Source organism: Lotus japonicus, chromosome 2, assembly GCF_012489685.1.
Source record: "Lotus japonicus ecotype B-129 chromosome 2, LjGifu_v1.2".
Taxonomy (NCBI): domain Eukaryota; kingdom Viridiplantae; phylum Streptophyta; class Magnoliopsida; order Fabales; family Fabaceae; genus Lotus; species Lotus japonicus.
In genome coordinates this window covers 33,324,987-33,347,443 of record NC_080042.1, presented here as the reverse complement: position 1 = coordinate 33,347,443, position 22,457 = coordinate 33,324,987, and the positions used below count along the sequence as shown (strand labels likewise).

Sequence of the window (22,457 nt, the reverse complement as noted above, 5' to 3'; positions counted from 1 at the left end):
GTTAAAGTATTCAATATGAGTTAACTGCTGAAAAAAGTAGGGTGTAGAGGAATGACTGAAACCTGGATATTTAGAATCTGGTCCTCTAAGTCAGTGGCAACCAGCTTGGCTCTTCGATCTTCAACTTCGAATAAATCTATTCAAACAGAGCCAAAAGCAATAATTAAAGAGAACCCAACCAGGCACTGAAAAGTCTTCAAACAATAAGGGAAAATTACAAGTTAGAGCAGATAAATATTTTTCATAATTTGAAAGAAATATTATCATCATTAACACAATGCAATACTATTGCTAGCTGAAAAATCCAGGGAAACTAAGTAACTTTACCTCTCAAATTAGTAACAACATTGGTCCTTGAACATATAGTTTCTGACTTGCAGTGAGTGTTCAAACAACAGTTAAGGATATATCTTATCAAAGCTATGAACATATGTAATCAAAGTTAACAATTGCTTCTCCATGTCCATAACAATATGTTTAATCAAATTCTGATTAAGAATTTTATGCATTATCTACTATTGCTGTAGTACCACCATCTGATGGCCATCCAATCCACTCTCTGATATCACCATTTCCGAATCCTTTCAGGTATTGAAGCATATATGAATGTAGGAATATTGGAATACAGAGATCATGGGTTGAATTAAACCCTCTTTATCTCAGATATGACAACAATGAAAGTGATCTAAAAATATATGACGGATGTTTTACCAATGTTCAAAGCACCAGAATGAGAGTTTCCCTAACACAAATTGTAAGGAATAAATGTGCATCCAAAAATAATCCATCTTAATTAAATGATGGGTTGATCATTTCCATTCCATCACACTACATGATTGTAACATTCTGAAATTATTTCACAATTTCATACTTGTATTAATTATAACTACAAGTAGCTATTCATATAACTGATACAATGATGATAGCACACTATAATAGATACATACATGTATATAGAGAGAGAAAGGTACATGTGCTCTGTGACGGTGCTCGAGAGAGAGAGAAGTGTGCACGGTAGCGAGTAACGACTTCTCACGGCAAGGTTAACGTTCCCTCTATATCCTGAATAAAAAGGTAATTGTAGATAATTTTTACTCAAATAAGCCATGTTTCTTAATCAAAAGGGTAATCAAAATATAAGCTCCAATTTAATCTAAAGGGTGATCAAAATATAATTGCAGAGAAAACAAACAGCTAAAACTAAGCCAATTTAAACCCACCACCTAATACCCAAAACCTCCAAATTAAATTTAACCACACCATCTGTTATGTTTCCTCCTAAAGATTACAAGGGCATATCCAAAGGAACACGGGCAAGCCACCAATTGACATTCCACAGTAGACAGATATATCAGCACTTAATTTTCCTAGATATACAACTCCCTGATTGAAAAAGTAAGTACCTGAAGATGAGAAGTATTTCACATCAATCCACTGCCAAAGATGTTAAAAGTGTTGTCAGAGTACATCATAGTCATGATTGGAATTTTTTTTATCCATTTAAATACTAACCTTGGACTTCAAACATCTATCACAGACACCGGTAAGCCTAGACCAAGTAGCCGGCCTGATAAAAACCACTGTTAGTAAGCTGCCAAGATAACAATCGAACAGAGAGGGAAGAAGGATGAACTAAAGAGAATGATGTGATATTCATGTGATCTGTCTAATGAAGAGAGTGTCAATCCTGCCACCAGTCCCTAAAATTGATTGCTGGAGAATGTTCGGTGAACCAAAGGAGTCCAGAGCTGAATGAATGGATCGCTAATACTTGAATTGATATATTGGTTTGGTTTAACAATTTCATTTTAGAGGCTCAAGCCTGACAATTTGGATTTAAAGAGAAATAAACTGGTCATCTGATTCATGATAGTGATCGGGTGGTCAAAAGGGGGAGAAAGTTTCTACCATGATAATCATAATAAGATATTTCCCTATCTTTTGTTTAAACTAAAACTCCCTATCCTCAAAGTTCGAACTAATTCCATAAATAATAATGGATATAAGATTTAAGAAATAGAAAACTGGATTTACAAATAATTAGAAAAGCTGCAGATTGATGGATAGTGATACAAACCTTAGATTCTCATTACCACCCACAGAACAATTCCATGAATTGGAATTTCAGTTCCAAGAAGATAAGCCAAAATAATATGTTAGAACATTGGAAGCAGCTTATAATAGAAAAGATTCTATGGACATTAAAAGCTTAGCATTCTTTCAAAAAGTAACCAACACAATTCAGAAATGACAACATGACGAAAGGGTGCCACAAAATGATACTTTATGCATGATAAATCTGTATGGATGAATCAAACACAAATAACAAGCATAAAAGGTAGAATGCCAACACTAAGTGTTAGAAATCCTAAGTTAGAACCACACAACACCACAAAACCTTAGGCTTAAGGCAATGGGTGTGTGTGTTCAATACTATATAGATCCTAGATATACAACTCCCTGATTGAAATAAAGATCAAATTTTAAACACTAACTAAATAAGCCCAGGATTTGAAATAACTTGGAATGATTTTAGATATTACAATTGAATGTTTCTTCCCCCTTGATCTCTAACCCAATTTCTTTTCTGTGATTTTGCAGTTGGAACAATCAATTTTACCTTTCACTCTTAAAAGGGCACAATTCAAATGATACTCACCAAATGAAAGAAAATTGGAAAAATAATGACACTTTCAAATCATTTACTAACTGCAATAACTAAAAAAATATCAAATAGACAAAGGGAAAAAAATGAAATCAAAAGATTGCAACTCAAAAAGTTAGAAACAATTATGACTGATAAAACAAGTAAATTGGAGGGGATCATAAGATTTCTAAGTTCTGAGAATGTTACCCCCTCGCTAGAATTTTCCTGAGACAGTTTTTTGGCCACATGAGGGACAGTTTAAAAGAAGCCCAAATTAACTAGAGGTAATGCAGGACCAAGAAAAACCCTAAGTGAAACTTAGCTACAGATGAACTATTTGAGTTGGTTTACAGGGGAAGCAGAGATGGATATTACAGCAGCAAGCACTAATTAGGGAGTAGCAGAGATGAATATTAGAGAGAAAGGTACCTGGGCTTTGCAATGGTGCTCGAGAGAGAGAGGTGCGCGTGACAGAGAACGGCGTGAACGGAGAACGGCGCGAACGGCGAACGGCGAACGGCGTGACAGCGAATGGCGAATGAGAGGGAGCAGGAGAGAGAGACCGATTGAGAAGCCAGATATTGGAGAGAGTCCGATTGAGAGCGAGAAGAGGTTAGGGTGGTAGGGTTTTTCTCAGGAAAAATTGGAGGGGGAGGCTAGGGAAAAATAAGAGCCATATATTGTCTGTGTTTAAAAAAAGCTTCTGTTGTCACGGTTCCAAAAAAATAATAATAAAATATTATTTCATTTTGTCACGGTTCCGTTTATAACCGTGATAATTGACCTTTTGTCACGGTTCCGCCTATAACCGTGACAATTGGGGCGTGGCAAAAGGTCAAATCTGTAGTAGTGTAATTAGGTCAGATTAGTGGACATACAAAATATAGGTCACACCCTAGTTAGTTGAGACCAATGTTAAGTTAGAATGACGCTAGTTTGATAGTTAAAAGGCATAATAATAATAATAATAATAATAATAATAATAATAATAATAATAATAATAACGATAGTAACGAACGATTTAATGCCTTGATTAGCCTATCTTGACCCAAGCATAATCAATGGTGCAGAGGGAGCTATCTCAGACACACACGATCCTCTATTGGTAAAGGTTGAAGGTAAGGGGGGTTATACAAGACCCTGTCTTGGTACACAACTCATAAGTTAAACGTTATTACGGTAGAAAGCATATTATTATTTGCTAATGTGTTATTGGATGCATGATTGGATGTTATGCTTGAAGAATGAATATTGGATGAAATGTTGTGCTGAATTGCTGTGTTTGTGTCTCATGCTTGAAGTGATGCACAGTAGAAAGGGATGACAGTACACTATGGGTATAGTGGTACTTAGGATTATGAGCCTAAATGGCATGGTATCATGATTGTCTCTGATACATTGAAGCATCCGAGGTAGTGGGAAGAGGGAAAAGATGATCCCCGATTTATTGAGTTATCTATACTTGCTTTTGGAAATCGACCTACCTATAACACCTTAGGACTACCCTAGGATAGTTAGAGTAAACAATTAAATAATGATAATAGAATAGGCAAGTGAGCCCTTTTTCTCTAAGCAATTTAAAAAGTACATAACCATTAAACGGCGGATTAGAACTCCCGCTTGTATTCCTAAAACTACTTGATCTTGTCAAAGATCCCACCTCTAAAATAATTATGGTGTACTTACTCTAAGCAAGGCATCAGATGCTTGTTTCTAATTTATTAGAAACTTAATGGAAGTATAAGGGGGAGATGATTGATACTTGAAAATACACTTAAGGAGCAATAAGGAGTAGGAAAGCACTGTCACTACCACTAAGAGAGTGGGAATACAGAGACGCCACAGGTGGTCATGTTCAGAGATGAATTGACCCGGGATTTACACGGCAGTACACCTCTCATGTCCGTCTCAGCAGGACCCCTGAGGTCGGGATTGGCATGATGTTTAAGGCAAAGAGTTGCGTCGTGTACTTCTGTCTGTGAGCTACTGAGCGATCATTGTCCGGTAAAGAGTGGACTGTAAGGAGTGTCCATGTTCCCGAGATGACTTTCCGAAGATAACGAAGCAATAGCTTCGGGCCCTTAAAACATACTCATCACATGATAAAGGAAAATAAATTAAAAAGGTTGGCGATGAACTCACCATTTCCTACGAAGTAGTGAGAGAAGTCAATTCGAAGGACGGAGATATAAGGCAGAATTAACCACATTGCATTACAACTTGTGTTTGCTAACATGTTTGTGTTTAATGATATGTTGGCTTATGTTTTAACGCTTATCTTATCTGATGTGTATTATTGTGCAAATTGCGTATGACTCACCCTTGCACTTATTTTTATAAAAGCAGATAGCAGGTGTGACAATGAGCTTCCCTCCAGTCCTCGCGATCCTCGCTAATTTCCCGTCCCGTGCTGGCTGGCATGTTGACCCAATTACCAGATACTGCTTTTATCAGGGACTCACGATTTTATGGTGCAGGGATCCAGGAGCAGGACACATCGGTTTCCCAGTGACACTTCCTATGGTGTTCTCATTCTTTCTGCCGACCCATGCTCAGCACGTTGGTCCGCAGAGTCCAGGCAGTCCACAGGTGCCATACCCACAGGCAGGCGAGCCTATGGAGACCGGAGAGCCTATCCCAACAGTACTAGTCACCGTGGTGAGCCCACAGGGATCCCCAGATCAGAGAGTTTCGCAGACCCAGGAGTCTATGGGATCTCCTCCACCCCAGAGGAACTTGTCTTTCTTTCGGGTCACGACCCGCAAGCGAGTGAGATCCCCTAGATTCTACCGAAATGCCAGGATTTACCGTCGCAGATTTCGGAGAGGCGAGGCGTCCGGAGTCAGAGAGTCAGAGCAGGGTCCCACAACAGAGCCAAGGTCAGTGCTAGCAGCCAACGGGGGAGTCAGTGAGGAGGATCCGGAAGAGGAAGATCCGAAGGGATGAAGCCATATGGTCTGAGTTTCTGATGATGATGATGATCTATGTTTCCTTTCTGTATTTTGATTTCCTGTACCAGACTATGTGCTTGAGGGCGCTATGTCCTCTTTATGTGTTGTCTTTTTATTTGTAGACTTATGCGGTGGATCCGCCCACCAACTATGCATGTTATGTATGATCTGTGTGGTTTATATCGTTATTCTCCGTAGTCTTAGGTTAGGAGGTCGAAATGCCTGGGGATGAAAAGGGAATGCTCGAGTAATCTTTACTCTTGCGATCCCGACCTGACGAGATAATAGTGAGTAGAAAAAAAAACTACCCAAAACTACGTTGCGTGCTCACTCCTAAGTGATGGAGTAAGGTGAAGTCGTCACTTAAGGAGGGGGACGCCACAAAAGCCACAACAATGAACTATGGAGAAAGTTCGCGCAAGGAGCGGGAAACAAAAGATCAACACCTTTTTAAGCGAGGAATGACGTTTGGAAGGAAATGTGTGAGAAGAAGCTAAGGGAAGTTGTTGTGAGACATGGAGGGAAAGTGGGGAATCGTGCCCCATGACGTCAGGAAATGATATGATGGCAGTTGCGGAATTTTGGGGAGTGGGAAGGACGCATTAAATGAAAAGTTACCATAGTTGAAGCCTATTGGTTTAAATTCAGGTTGTCAGGCTTCGCAAAGATTCGAAGAGACGTCTCAAAGGCAGTAGTTGGGATTTGGGGGATTTGCTGACCTTAGCGCTACTTAAAGGCGCGACGCGTGGCGAAGACTCGACACATGTCAAAAGTGTCACGATTCAAAGAACGTGCATAGCAGTGATGAGGCGAGCATACCAAATGCCATTGACACAAGACTGCTTGTGGACTCTGCTCGCCCGGGAAAGGAGGAACACAGCAAGAAGTCTAAAATATAGATTTTAAAAGCTTTACTCACCAGGCCATGTTGGCTACTGTTGCTCATTTTGTTAAACGCTTTAGGTTTTAGCATTGGTTAGTTTCTTATGGCTTTCGCCTTGAGTTTTTCTGCTTAAAGACACACTTAGCTCTCATGCTTCGAGCTCGGTGTCTTGTGGACTTGTGGTTTGGGCGAGACCCCAGGGTCCCTCGCCCAGGGGAATTTGGCCTTAGGCGGGGAGCGCGCCAGGGACTTGGGCCTCTCTCCCCGAGGCCCAACTGGCCCATTAAGATACATTAGTGGTGCCAAGCCCAACTCCACACCTATAAATAGAGGACGGTTACCAATTGTAAGGGACTCTTGGCTCATTTGGGAAATATTCAGATTGAAATTTAGTTATTCTCTCTCTCTCTAGCGGTTAGAACTTCTCTCTCTAACACATTCGTATCACTCTCCTCACACTTTGGGTACTCTACCCCCATTCAATGTTCTTAGGATAGAACAGCGGATAAGTTGTAGTTTTAAGAAATAGTTTTCCACTTGAGGAGTGTGAGAGAGCGAAAGGACAATAGAGGTCCAAACTTATTAAAGGTGTAGACTTTAAGTCTGAGAATTCTTGTCCTAAGTGGGTAAGACCTGGAGACTGTCATACTTTGGGTAGGAAACTAAGGACTTGATTGACGTAGGAGTGACAAGGGTAAAGACGGCAAGTTCTTGAATTGAGTTGCAGACTTGAGGTTGTTATATGTGGGAGAGTCACCAAGAACCTAAGGTTGAATGAGACCTTGAGGATAGCTTAGAAAAGGATATGTGAGGGAATGTCACTCCCGAGTTCCTTTGACACCAAGTTTCGAGGACGATACTTTATTTTCGGGGGGTAGTATTGTAAGACCCAGGATTTTAGAATTAAAATAAATAATTAATTTCCAGCTCACGCGTAGGATTCTGTGTAAGCGTGAGAGGAACTTGACTTGTGTTTGATGTTTGGATTAGTATTATGAAGAAAAAAGTTCAAGAAATGACTAAGAATAGTTCTATAGTCGCTATAGGTTATTCACTTCCTCCTTAGGGCGAAAAAATTAGTAAAGGGCTAATCTGCTCTTAAAGCACTATAGAAGCGGAATTCAAAAATATTAAGAGGAATATAAGAATTTTTCTTATTCCTTTTCATGACAAGCGTTTTGTCACGAAACCCTGGACTGTACGAACGATCGATCTCAATTCTCGAAAGTTTGCCGAAACCGAGTTCCAGATAACTCAAGAACCTTAAAAAGAACTGTAGATGAATACTTTTTCTATTCAGAGCTTCAAACGAAGATTCCACACGCGTGAACCCATTTCTTTCGATATTTTCGACCTTTCTTCAGATTGAAGTTTTCTCATCCGACATCAACTGTAAAACGTAACTTTTCGGGTTAAATCGATTAACACCGTTAGTGAATCGTTTGCTTAAATTCCAAGAAACCTGTTTCGAGTTCTGGAATTCTATCGCCAGATTCTCTCTTAAAATTCACAGAGGAATGTGCAGGAAAAATCGAAATTGCGAAATTTTCATTTTCCCGCGTTTTCCATCTCCTATAAATATGAGAAAAACTCAAAAATCCTCACCATTCACCCACCAAACCCGCGACCAAGGAGGAGAGAAAGGGAGGATAGCTTTTCGCCGTTTCTCGCCTGATCGTCGCTCTATTCGTGGCTACGCGTAGACCTCGAGGTACTGATGCTATTCCTTGCCTCTGATCGTAAATTCTGTCGCTTTTCTCTATGTCTTTCTATGCACAAAGTTTTGAGCTTTTTGTAAAACTGTCCAAATAACTTGATTTCTCTGTCAAAACCTCTTCTCTACTAACCCAAGAGCATGATTATCCGATTGTATTTCGCCAAATCTCGCCGAATCGTCGCAGAGCGTCAATTCGGTGTAAATACCCATTTTCTGACCAAAGTTTCACTCTTTCGATTAAAAGCTCTCGACTAAGCTTAAAGCTAGTTGGATTAGTTGTCATAAACGTCGTTAGGGACAACCCCATCCAATTTGTTTTTCAAAATTCCAACTTTAGATTTCCGAGCTAAAAATCTTGACCAAAATACCTCTAAGTCGCATTTCGAATTCTTAAATTTTTCTGACAGTTCCCTTGGCCTAGATATCGCCTAAGAATACCTAGGAATTAAATTAAGTCGAATAAAAAGTTCGGGAAACCCTATTTTGAAAGTGACCGAAACTTAGTTGTTATGGTACCGTGTCCAAAAATAATTTTTTGGTCTATATGGCTTGAGTCGATTGTCGAAATTTTAACTTTGGTTTCGTGTCATTCCGGGTTCTGTAGCTCAAGTTATGCGCGTTTTAGCATACAAAGTTCTATTGTTTATTCGTGCCTAAATAGGAACTCCGAAGCTTTAAAAGCTTTCTTTTCGGTTTTGATTAGTGTTACTAGATTGTTTGTTTCTTGTGGAGTTTGTGTTGATGAGACTGTGTTCCTGTGTTTTAGGTTCGCAACGTCCATGCACTACTTCTACTCACGAAGGTAAGGGTAACTCGGTTTAAGCGCGTCTTTGAGTCTTGCATGTTTAAATTGCACTGCATGCGTGTGAGATGAAGGTGTTTAATTTGATTGACAATTGATTGAAATGTTGGCTTGTTTTGATATGTTGTATACTTGTTTATGTTGAATATTTTTTGAGGCTTCTGCCAAATGTTTTCTGAGGCTTCGACCATGGTTAAACAATAGAGACGTGCGTGTCCGTTTTCTGGGGCTTCGGCCATTGGTTATTGTTGATACTCTGACTGTTGATAATATGAATAACATGTGGTTACTCTGACTTGATTATTGGGTTGGGGATTGTTTTGACTGGCTTGAAGTGGCAATGAGGTGGGTTTGGTCCCACGTGATTGTCCCGTCTTTTGAGACGTTAAACCGTGACAATGAGATGGTAATTTTTCCCATGAGATTGTCCAATTCTTCGGAATGTTCCTATGACAATGAGATGATAATTTGTCCCTTAAGATTGTCTCATTCTACGGAATGACTATATTGTTTGTATTGACAATGAGATGGTAATTTGTCCCATGAGATTGTCGCATTCTACGGAATGACTATATTGTTTGTATTGACAATGAGATGGTAATTTGTCCCATGAGATTGTCGCATTCTACAGAATGACTATATTGTTTGTATAGACAATGAGATGGTAATTTGTCCCATGAGATTGTCACATTCTTTGGAATGATTTGATGTTATATTGTTGAAGTTGTTGATATCTGATTTGATGTTATATTGTTGAGGTTGTTGATATATGATTTGATGTTATATTGTTGAGGTTGTTGATGTATGATTTGAAAACATACAATTAATGTGAGGGGTAAATATGGAAGAGTACAAAACCTTTTGCTAGATTATTGTAAGAGGTCTTTATATTTAGGAACATGAAAATTTTGAAACTACGTCTTATAATTTAGGAACGGAGGGAGTAAGGAATAACATCAGTACCTCGAGGTCTACGCGTAGCAACGAACAGAGCGACGATCAGGCAAGAATCAGCAAAAGTCTCCTTCTCCCTCCTTCCTCTTGAGCGTGCGGCTTTGGCAATAGAAATGGTGAGAAAATTTGATTTTTCTTGCTATTTATAGAAGATGGAAAACGCGGGAAAATGAAAATTTTGCGATTCCGATTTTTCCTGTGCGTTCCTCTGTGAATTATAAGATAGAATCCGGCGACAGAATTCCAGAACTCGAAACAGGTTTCTTGGAATTTAAGTAAAAGATTCACTAACGGTGTTAATCGATTTAACCCGAAAAGTTACTTTTTGCAGTTGATGTCGGATGAGAAAACTTCCATCTGAAGAAAGGTTGTAAGCATCGAAAGAAATGGGTGTACGCATGTGGAATCTTGGTTTGAAGCTCCGAATAGAAATTTCTTCATCTACAGTTCATTTTAAGGTTCTTGAGTTATCAAGAACTCGGTTTCGACAAACTTCAGAGAATTGAAACCGATCGCTCGTACAGTTCAGGGTTTCGTGTCGAAACACTTGTCATGGAAAGGAATAAGGGAAATTCTTATATTCCTTAGAAGATTTTTGAATTTCGTTTCTACAGTGCTTTAAGAGCGGATTAGCCCTTTACTAACGCTTTCGCGCTAAGGCGGAAGTGAATAAAGCTCGTGCTATAACCTATAGCGACTATAATACTATTCTTAGTAATTTCCTGAACTTTCTTCTTCATAATACTAATCCAAACATCAAACACAAGTCAAGCCCCCCTCACGCTTACACGGAATCTTGTGCGTGAGTTTGAAATTAATTATTTATTTAATTCTAAAATCCTGGGTCATACAGTTGGCACGAACACAAATATCCAGTTGCCCAAGAGAACAATCAAGGCAGATATCTGAGTCAGCACAGAGAATGGCATGGTTCCCACATATCCTTAAGTGGCACACAACTTCCATTGTTCCCAATCAGGGACCTAGATTGCTTGGAGTTGAAACATATAGCCCACATCCGAGGGTCTTTTCCAAGACACGGAAATTTGATGATTTTGAGCTTTCTCAATGCGCTTGGTCAGCTTATCGTGGAAATCCTTGAATCCAGCCTTGGTGGTCTTTGCAGTGCGTCTGCATTTAATAGCAGATGACACGAGTGTCTGGAGACGCCTCTTTCTCACTTGAGAAAGGGAAAGAACAGTACCATGCTTTGAAGATCTTGGGGTGCTTGTTTCCAGTGTGGAAACAGGACAGTTTTGAACATTTCTTTGGGCAGGTTGTACAATCAGTGTGGAGTGTGGCATGGAGATGATTTGAGATGTTTAAGGAGAGAGAGTTTCTTCATTGATTATTTTCACATTTGTTCTTTCCTCATCAGAGGAATCAATGGTGAGAACATGGGAGAATCGAGATGAGTTGTGAACAGTGGGTTGCACACCTTGTGGTTCTTCAATGTTTGTGTTTGGAGAGAGTGGTTTCAGAGGTTTAGTGGTTTTTGGTGTTGGTGTGGAACGGTGTTGGTGTTGTGGAGTGGCAGGTGTTTGGTGCTCATATGGATCGTTAAACAAAGAATTGACAAATTCTTGATTAGAAAGTTCGGTGGTTACCTCTTGATAGGGAAACATGGTTCCAAGAAATTTAGTCAATCTGGTGTGATACGCAATGTCTTCATCACGTAATGGCTCATCAGGTTCATCTGCTAAAATCTTCTTTTTCCGGTACAAAGGATGTGAAGCCTTTTCAGCAGGTTCTTCTTCAAATTGCTTCCACAAGCTCTTAAGATGCTTCTTGGGTTCTGCAGGCTTGTTCGCAGGAGACCTTTTCCCAGATCGCGTTCATGAAGCAATTGGATGAGACTGAGACTGTACTGGAGCTCCACCTTTAACAACCCTGATGACAGTTCCTTAGTATGTGCTTTGGGTATGACCCTGGGCTGTCCAAGCTCGTCCTCAGGATACAGTGCAATCCTCAAGGCTGCTGGAACAATCCTCTTGGACGGTTTCTTCACGACTTGGTCGGACAATTCTTTCAGATTCTTTTTCTTGCCTTTGCCATGTTGTTCAGTGGAAGTGGCCTTTCCTTTTCCTTTGATAACCCTCTTCTTCTTTGGTAGAAATTCCTCAAGAACTTCAGTATCATCATAAGGGATGTTCATCTTGCTGACATCTCCCAGCTTGATAGGATTTGGCTAGATGATGTCTTCATTCAATCGTTCCTCAGAGGCTACAAATTTAGAAGTGATTCCTTTCTTCTCTAGAATCACGGTCAGTAGGGAGCCAAAAGGAAGATATCCTTGGATTTTCTCCAGAAAATGTAGAAGATAATTCCACATCAAGTGAGCTGGGTTGATCTTCACCCGCTTGAAGATTTTGTACTACGCATACCTTGCATGTGCGTTGACATGACTCCTTGCTCCACCCTTTGGCAAGACAACTTTTTTGATCACAACATTGTTGAATTTGATTTCAGCCTTGAGGTTGCTCACCTCTACAGACAAGGGATCTTCTTGGTTCTTCCATATACACTTCTAGTCATCAGCCTTTGACAGCCAAATCAGAGAGTATCTTTCTCCGTCGTCAAGGCTCACATTGAGGGCTTCTGCGACATCCTTCAGTGTGATGGTGATGCTCTTGTTGTTTGCTTTGGACTTGATGGTTTGCCGGTCCACAATCACACCACAGTCATAAAATTCCTTCACAAGTTGTGCCATACTATAGACTGTTTCCCTGTCCTGATGAAGGAGGTCAGCAAGTCCAGCCATCTTCACGAAAGTGAAGCGTGAAGACCTTCATATCAAAATACCTTGGTGACACAAGAGCATTGTCACCAGTTTCTTAGTTTTTACAACTCCCACTTCCTGGAGTTGAATGGATCGCTGTTGGTTGATCCTTTCTGTTCTTCGTTGGATGATTTCCATCTCCAGTGCAGCGTAGGCAGTCTTCCCGCCCTTCTTGGAAGGTGCTTTGGATGGGGTAGCAAGAACTCCGGCCCTTGATAATTTAGGAAGATGAAGAGAAAATTGCAGAGAAAATAGGGTTTCTTTTCTTGGAAGAGGGAGAGAGAGAGATAATAGCAAATGAGATAGCATGAGAAAGTGTTTCCAAGATCTTTCAAGATATCTTTGATTGAGAATTTGGAATGACGGTTTTGGAAAGTTGTGCCCTGACGGTTTCTTTTGGAGAGAGAAAATATTAAACAATTGGTTGTGGAGACACGCGCGTTTAAAGCAGTTTGAATAACGGTTCCACATTGAATGTGATGTGACTCTTCAGAAATAAACTGTTGAAGCACGTGCCATAGATATGATGACGTTGAACTTTGACAATTACTTTGCCAGCTGTGACTGAACGATAAAGAATTTCAGATGGCTACTTCATGGAACGATGAAATATTGAACGATTAACACAAGTTACCAGGCGATAGAAAAGCTAAACGATGTATAATTTCTGTTGAATGTTTGGCTTAGAGAACGGTACATGGAAAATAGAAAAACTACATTTTCATACCTTCAATATGTAGATTGCATATTAATTCTTGCTCTCAAATCAGCAAATCTTCTTTCTAATAATGGCTCCGTGAGAATATCAACAAGTTGATCTTCAATGTGTACATGAGATATATCAATATGTCCTTTTGCCACAAGATCTCTAATGAAGTGATGCTTGATTTCAATATGCTTTGTTCTGGAATGCTGAACAAGATTCTTAGCTATGTTGATGGTGCTTGTATTGTCACAAAGTAGAGGTATACTGCTCCCATGGATATTATAATCTTCAAGTTGATGCTTTATCCATAGAAGTTGTGTACAACATGAGCTAGCTGCAACGTATTTAGCTTCAGCAGCATTGTACTTTGTCTTTTACTTGTCCAAGAGACTAGACCGTTTCCTAAAAAGTGACATCCTCCATTGGTGCTCTTTCATTCAACTCTATCTCCAGCATAGTCAGCGTCACAAAATCCCTTTAGCCTGAAATCACTACCTTTCTCGTACAAGAGACCAAGATTAGCAGTGCCTATTAAAAATCTAGATATTCGTTTAACAGCACTAAGGTGTGATTGTTGTGGATTTACCTGGAATCTTGCACATAAGCAAACAATGAACATTATGTCTGGTCTACTGGACGTTAGATATAGAAGTGATCCTATCATTGCTCTGTATGATGTTGGATCAACTGGTGAACTTTCATCATTTTTGTCCAAAACGGTGTTTGGATACATGGGTGTGCTCATTTCATTTGATTTGTGCATGTTGTATTCTTAAACATATCCTTGATGTACTTGGTCTGATGAATATATATCTTGTCTTTCTCTTGCTTGATTTGTAGACCAAGAAAGAATTTCAGTTCTCCCATCATACTCATTTCAAATTCACTTTACATGAGAGTAGAAATTTTTTTGCACAGTTTATCACTTGTAGCTCCAAATATGATGTCATCAACGTACAATTGTACAAGGATGTAACCCTCTTTCAAATGTTTCCTGAAAAGTGTGTTGTCGATCTTTCCTCTTGAGAAACTGTTCTTAAGAAAACTGCTTAGACGATCATACCATGCTCTTGGGGCTTGTTTTAAACCGTATAGAGCTTTTCTGAGTTTGAACACATGATCTGAAGCAGAAGTTTCTTCAAATCCTGGAGGTTGCTTCACATATACTTCTTCTTCAATTACTCCATTCAGAAATGCACTTTTGACATCCATCTGATATAGTGTGATGGAGTGTTGACATGAAAAGCTAGAAGGATACGAATAGCTTCAATTCTTGCTACATGAGCAAACTTTTCTGTGTAGTCAATTCCTTCTTGTTGATTGTACCCTTGAGCTAGTGTCTTGCCTTGTTTCTAGTAACTTTTTCATTTTCATCCATCTTGTTTCTAAAAACTCATTTGGTACCAATAATTGATTTTCCTTTGGGTTTTGGTACAAGTGTCCAGACTTCACTTCTTTCAAACTGATTTAGTTCTTCTTGAATGGCCAGAATCCATCCTTCATCTTGTAGAGCTTCGTCCACTGTCTTTGGTTCAATCTTTGAAATGAATGCACTATTGGATTCTTCTCTGAATGCTGATATGGTTTGGACTTTTTCTGATACACTTCCAATGATATGCTCTGGTGGATGATCTGACTTGTATTTCCACTCCTTGGGAAGGGAGATTCCACTTGAAGTCATTACTTGATCAGACTGTTCAAGAGTAGACGTTTGAGGTAGAGAGGTCGGTTCTTCATGTGAAGTTTCTGATGGTTGAACCTCCTTTGATATCTCTTCTTCTTCTCGATCAGATAGATCAACATTTAGAAAGTCTCTTTGTAAACGATTAGTAGATTCAGTTGAATGATCATCAAACTTGACATTGATAGATTCCTCAACCACTTTTGTCCAAGAGTTGAAAACTCTATATGCTTTGGAATGAGAGGAGTACCCAAGGAGAATTCCTTGATCAGATTTGTTGTCAAACTTCCCAATGTTGTCCTTTGTGTTGAGGATGAAACATTTACAACCAAAGGGATGGAAGTACGATACGGTTGGACGTCTTCCTCGCCATAGTTCATATGGAGTCTTCTTTAGCATGGGTCGCATGGATATTATGTTCTGAATGTAGCATGCAGTTTCAATAGCTTCAGCCCAAAAGTATTTTGGAAGAGATGTTTCACTGAGCACTGTCCTTGCCATTTCCTGAAGTGACCTGTTCTTCCTTTCACCAACACCGTTTTGATGAGGGGTTCTTGGAGCTAAGAACTGATGAGTGATACCTTCTTGTGCACAAATTTTTTCGAATTCCGTGTTGACAAATTCTCCTCCTCTGTTACCAAGGATGGCTGTGATAAAGTAGCCTTTTTCGTTCTGAACTCTCTTGCTGAATACTTTGAAAGGTTTCATTTTTGTTTCTTAGGAAGTGAACCCAACAAAAATCTTGTGTAGTCATCGATTACGACAAAACAATATCTTCTACCAGAGATACTAGCTACTCAAGTAGGTCCAAACAAATCCATGTGTAAAAGGTCCAGAGGTTTGCTAGTGCTGACAAATTTTTAGCATGACAGGAGGTAAGATGTTGTTTGCTTTGAACACAAGCAGAACATGTAACATCAGACTTGGTAGTTAGTTTTGGAAGACCACGCACTAAGTCATTACTTATGATTTTAGTGATGGTCCTCAAGGAAGCATGCCATAGCTTTCTATGTCAAAGCCAAATATTGTCCTCTGATGATACTAGACAAGTTACATTTTGATTTTCCAGATTTTCTTATATAGATTCCCTTGTCTCTGAGCTTCAAAGATGATTTTGTCATCGGTATCAGTGACACTACATTTTATTAAAGGAAACAGTGAACCCGCTATCACATAATTGACTTATGCTAAGTAGATTGTATTTTAGTCCTTTAACTAACAAGACATTATTAATCATAGGAAGCGGTTCCTTACCAACATTACCTTCTCCAACAATGAGTCCTTTTTGGTTCCCTCCAAAGGTAACTGACCCACCATCTTTTCTAGTTTGGATCTTGGGGAACATAGACTTTTCTCGTCATGTGTCGCTGTTGAAAGATTTATTACCACTCTACCTTTGAATCTCTCAAGACTCAATTGTATTATAGTAAAGGGTTTTGTCGTATCCACAGGGAGGTGTAACACTATGTCGTTCAATAGTTGACAAACTTAAATGATGGGTTCATAAGAGATTGATTGGTTATACATGAAACTAAATGAAAAGCAAATAAACTAACGGAGAAACAACGGGTATGAGGAATTGTTGGGATTAGACTTCATTGTTTGACCTTTTTGCATTCTAGTGATTCAAATACATAACATGTTCAAGCATATGACTCATCTACACCAATTCAACCCTACGTCATCGATGTCTCGCATGAGTGGATATCAATAACTCTATAATCCTAAACATTGATGTCTCACATGATTAAGAAAGAAAGTTATCATGAAGTTTGGGTGTTTAGTGACTAACAAACCTAACTCTATGTCTAGCAATTAGGATTATTAGGTGATTAACTCTAGTTCGGACTCAAACGTTGTAGCTTCCGCTTACAAGTCGAATTAAACAAAATACCATAGGTGATCAATCTAAGATATAACATGAAGATCAAGAGAAAACTACTAAATCAACAACTAGAAACATGCTTTATATTGAAGAGAATCACATAGAGAGCATAAGTATCATACAACTACATCAAATCCCAACAAAAGAGAGATTAGCTATCCATTTTCATGGATAGCTTTACAAGTAGAGAAGAAGAACAAGAAGAATCAAAACCGTCTCGCCGCCGAAACCGATACCCAAGCCTCTTCTCTAGCCTCCTAAGCCTCTCTCCTTGTTTCTCAAGTGTTTCTCTCAGTTTTTAAGTGATAGGTCGAAGTATATGTTGCCCAATCTTCTTAAAAATGGCTTTTATAGTGAAAAATCGTGGTCTGGGCGCCCAGCGCCCTCTGATGGCCGCCCAACGCCCCCTGTTTCTTCACAGGTGGATTTCTGGAACGGCCTTGGGCGCCCAGCGCCCCCTGCCGACCGCCCGGCGGCCTGAACACTTCTGAAACCTCATTTTCTCACCAAATCATGCATCTTGTCCCGATCCAACCATTCAAATTGAAGTTCCATGTGTTATGAACCACGTATCCAAATTTTAGCTCGATCAGACGGTTAACGAATGCAGGATTCCAATTTTGCTCAGACGGCTTTTAACTTTCTGCATCAAATAGTTGGGATTAGAATTGAAATTATTATAAAACCTATCCTAAACCTAAATAATTACTAAAATAATAAATTGAGGATTAAAATGATATAAATTGAAGCACACAAGTCAAATAAGTGCCTAAAATGATATTCAAATATACGTAAAAATGACACTTATCAGTCGCGAGCATCCACTGTCCATGTACCATTGTTGGTGTTTCCTTCGTTCTGTTAAGTAGGTCTCATCCTCCTCAACGTCGTCTGAACCGTTCACTGATGCCATGAGTGCAACGTGAGCCTCTTCATCATCGTCTTCTGATTCGTCCTCATAGTCATCCCATCCAGCTTCTAAGGCTTTCTTTTTCTTGTAGTATGACTTCTTGGTAAACTTTTTGGCTAGTCTTGGACAGTCCGGCTTGATGTGCCCTGGATTCTTGCATTCGAAGCAAGTAATGTTGCTTTTGTTCGCACTTGAGCCGCTTTCTCCTATGTGTGTGAAAGGTTTCGTTTTCTGACTTGATTCTCGTTTGTTGTCTTTCTTTGATGGATCTTTTCCTCTTTGCTGTTTGATCCACATCCTCTTGAACTTTCTGTTGAAGAAAGCTTGTTCATCCTCTGATAGTTCTTCTGAGGATTCTTCTTCATCAGATTGTTCCTTTACTCGGACAACTTTGGAACGGTTAGCTTTGAGTCCTTCATCATGGACAAGTTCTACTTCATGAACCTTCAAAGATCCGAGGAGATCTTCAAGTTTCAATGTGCTAAGATCCTTAGCTTCTTGAATAGCAGTAACTTTAGGTCTCCATCGTCTAGGAAGGCATCTTAGAATCTATGTGATTTGATCAACATTCTCATATTTACGATCAAGATTTCTAAGGCCATTAACAACGGTTTGGAATCTTCCAAACATGTCATCAATGCTTTCATTCTCATCTTGAAGGTCTCATATTCAGCCACAAGTAAACTTACTTTGACTTGTCTGACGTTTGCTGTACCTTCATAGACAAGCCCTAAAGCTTTTCAAACTTCTTAGGCTGTTGCTAGCCCATCAACTTTGTCCAGCTGAGATTTACTCAGTGCACACAGAAGGAACAACTTCGCTTTTGCGTTGAGTTGATAGTCTTTGCGTTGTGTTTCTGTCAGTTGATCTTTCTTGATAGGTTCTCCAGGGTCGTCTTTGTGAATGATGTTGCCATTTTCAACGATATCCCACAACTTGTAGTTTGAGGACTCAATGAATAGCTGCATGTGAGTCTTCCAGTAGGGATATTTGGTTCCATCAAAGAAGGGAGGCTTGTTGGTGGATGAGCCCGAAGCGATAACTAGATCTTCTGCCATGGATCTTTACTCTTACACCGGTTTAAGATGTTAGTTCTAGAGACTAAGCTATGATGCCAATTGAGATAAAAATAAATAACACAAGAAATGGGGGTTTGAATTGTGTTCTTGAAAATTACTTTTTAAAACTTTAGGTTTGTGAAAAGAATATTAGTTCTTAAGAAAACGTTATGTATGAATTCTTTCATGATGGAGCATTCATCTTAAACTTATTCCGAATGTTAGTTTTGATGAAATAGGAATAATTAATGAAGAATTAGGAATCAAACAAAGAATTAGCATCTACGGGAATATGATCTCAAGCATTAGAATACTTTCAACACACATTGTTTGTGCCGCATATGAGGTTTCTTGGAAACTTGACTTCCAAGATGTTTCCTCTTAATCAATTTACTACTTATTACATGTTACACCCTTCAAGATAATATTTCATTGAGAATGAGTTTTCTTTAATTGAACCTTTGAACGAAACAAACACTCTTCTTTAAGAATTTGACGATCAAACCTAAGAGTTCTTCAAATCATTATCTTTATCTTCACTAAATTTCTTCAGCATAATACTTAAAAACTTTCTGCATATAGTTTGATTTCTTCTTTTACAAAATAATTCTCTTAACTTTGATCAAGAACAAGTGACAGTTATGAAAACATGTGATAAATATCAGAGTCTTCAACAAGTGACTTTCTTTCTCAGAATCATTATCCGCAGAAGTTCTTCTTCTTACATAGCATGATAAATCTTTCTTTTCTTGATGTAGATCCTATGAAATAGTTCAAATCCCATTGTACACTAGGAAAAACATGTTTTATATACTGTTATCATCGAAACAATCGGGTCGATTTTCAGAATACGACTATGGTTATGTATAAATCTTAGTTTCGGTATTGAGTTATGATGAAGAGGCTTATAATCTCATTTAATAAATGGTGTATTGAGTTGTTGAAGTATTTAGTATGTAATAATACTTCTATTTATATGCATTGAAGTACCACTTTTTACCGCTTTTAGCATATTTTTATTTACTAAAAAATGGAAAGTCGTTAATTCAATTATGATTCCTACACTTTTATTGTACTTTCTCTTGCTAATATTATCCTTCAATAACACCTTACGTTATTTATCGAATTCTTACATGATCTCCTCTCTCTTAACCTAATGTCCAGTTTTATCTACCTATGGGGAAAAAATTCTAAAAGGAGTTATCAGACTCCAAAGCTATTAAAAAGTTTCTAGAGAAATCATTTCCTTCAACCATAACCATAAATCAGTGGTCTTGATGCTTTGTTACGATGGAGTTTCTAAAAGGGAATGTATATCCGTAGAAGAACTACACTGACTTGTGATATAACACAATTAAATTTACAATCATATTTGAAAAAAATTCTTATATCCATTTGTTATTAATAGTTTTTATTAAACTTAATGTACTATTTGTTCATAAATAAAACAAAGTTGTGCTTAAGTTCTCTGAAAAAAGGTTTCAACATGCAAGATAAGTACTTAAAGAGAGAGTAAAGTGTAATTTTCTAAACAATAAATGTGCATGTCTATGTAATTAGTGCTAACTTTAGAGAGGTAAATGTACTCATCCTTTATTTTTCTTGAAAAAGCTTAAAGTAGCATAGATAATGGATTTATAATTGCATCTCTTGTTGTCTAAAGACTTTGTTAATGTTTTGAATTACAAAGGACTGCACCTAAGAGTTTATCCCGCCATCTGATCTAAAACAATTATTAATAACAGAAGATAATACTCATACATTCATATATTATGCTTTTTTGAACTGAATTGGCAACAAACTTCCATTGATAACTAGACGTCTAATTTTACCCTCTGTGCCATCTACCCCCACATTTTTGCAAGACGATTTATTAACATCACTACAAAAAACAATCTTGTAGTGAGCACCAATCGACTCAATTTTGAATGTTCCAGTTTTAATTTGTTGACCAGGGTACTCCTTAGCACTGCCAACCCCTATATATGATAGTTTGGTCGATTCATCATAGACAACAATCCAAGAAGAAGAACCACTATGCTCTGTAATGTTGGTGAAATTTATCGAGACAATGTCATCTATAAGGATGACCTTTGATTCGTTGGAGTCTGTAAATGTGACTGGCAAGGCGTTGCTAGAAAGAATAACAGCTAGTTTTCCTTTCACCCTAGTAACTGTAACTCCGTCACCATTATTTGTGGATTGCAAGATGGAATACTCGCTTGTAACATTCAAAACATTACCGTCTGTGTCTTTAACACTATCACCAGCAGTTGCAAACTTCAGTTTTATGGTGAAGACAAAGAGAAGGAAGAAGATGGTAAGCAATGAGGAACTTTTCGTCATTGTTTACTTCCTAGTCTCGGTGTGTGACTATGTGTGTGATTCTTGGGGTGTGAAAGTAAAGCTTTAGGAGTATCTATTTATACATGATTAAGCCTATGTCCAAACAAGAAGAAAAACATTGATGTATGAATCCAAGGGTGATGCTTAATTAAGGGATCCCAACTTCATGCAATTTAATGACATTGAGTTAAAAGCTTTGACTTCATTTAATGATACTTATTAGAGAAAGACAAAAGTCGAAGACTTGAAACTGTACACTAACACATAACAATATAAATTTGGATTAAATGCATTAAAGATTCAAGTAAATGAAATGACTACAATACCATCTTCTTTATCACTCCATCGAACCATGCCTACCACCACACCTTAAAGTCTTTACATAATGAATTGAATAATAATTAATGATAGGAGTAAAAGCAAGTTGAAAACTTTGAAATCATTTAATGATATTTATGAAAGAGATAGATACAAAAAATAATTAAAGATAGAATAAGTATTGAGTTGAAAACTTTGAAATCATTTAATGGTATTTATGACTGAGAGAGATTTCTAAGACTTGAGATAACGCATGAGTTTGGGTAACTTTGTCCACCATGGTTTTCATGCACAGTGAACTACTAGAGTAAAGTCATATCACATACTAAATTAAAAGTATCAAATGTTTTTCATATTTCTAAGTTACGAAAGATACAAATTTTATTTATTTATTATATTCATTATACAGTACTATGGGGATCTGTAGGAGGATACATCATTGTTCAAATTACCTTGGTTAAAAATTAAAAATCCATAATAAATAAAATTTCTAAAATGTTCACTTATATATCAATATATCAATAGTACCTCTAACTATGTCTGGCATGTATCTTAACGTATTTTAGATAGTGTAGATTTCATTTGGGGTGACATTAATTTTCACATTAATTACTTTTTCCTTGAGTAAGATAAATGTGACATTAGTATTTTATTTTGATAAAATTATATAAGTAAGTTTATGAAAATTGTTTAAGACTTAAATACAAACTTTTTAAAGCTTATTTCTATAATTTTATTCCTACTTATAATTTATTTTGAACTTATTTTAATAAGTTTGTTAAATATGTTGATGCACAAACACTAAAATCATAATTTCTTT

The 22,457-nt window shown here is 38.0% G+C and overlaps 1 protein-coding gene across 1 annotated transcript; it reads right to left on the bottom strand.

Moving 5' to 3' along the window:
• Nucleotides 1-20,620: 20,620 nt before the first annotated feature.
• LOC130735356 (kunitz trypsin inhibitor 5-like) lies at nt 20,621-21,351 on the bottom strand. Its single transcript, XM_057587391.1, has one exon. It carries the CDS (start codon nt 21,317-21,319, stop codon nt 20,744-20,746), a length of 576 nt encoding a protein of 191 aa, XP_057443374.1. The 5' UTR covers nt 21,320-21,351; the 3' UTR covers nt 20,621-20,743.
• Nucleotides 21,352-22,457: the final 1,106 nt, after the last annotated feature.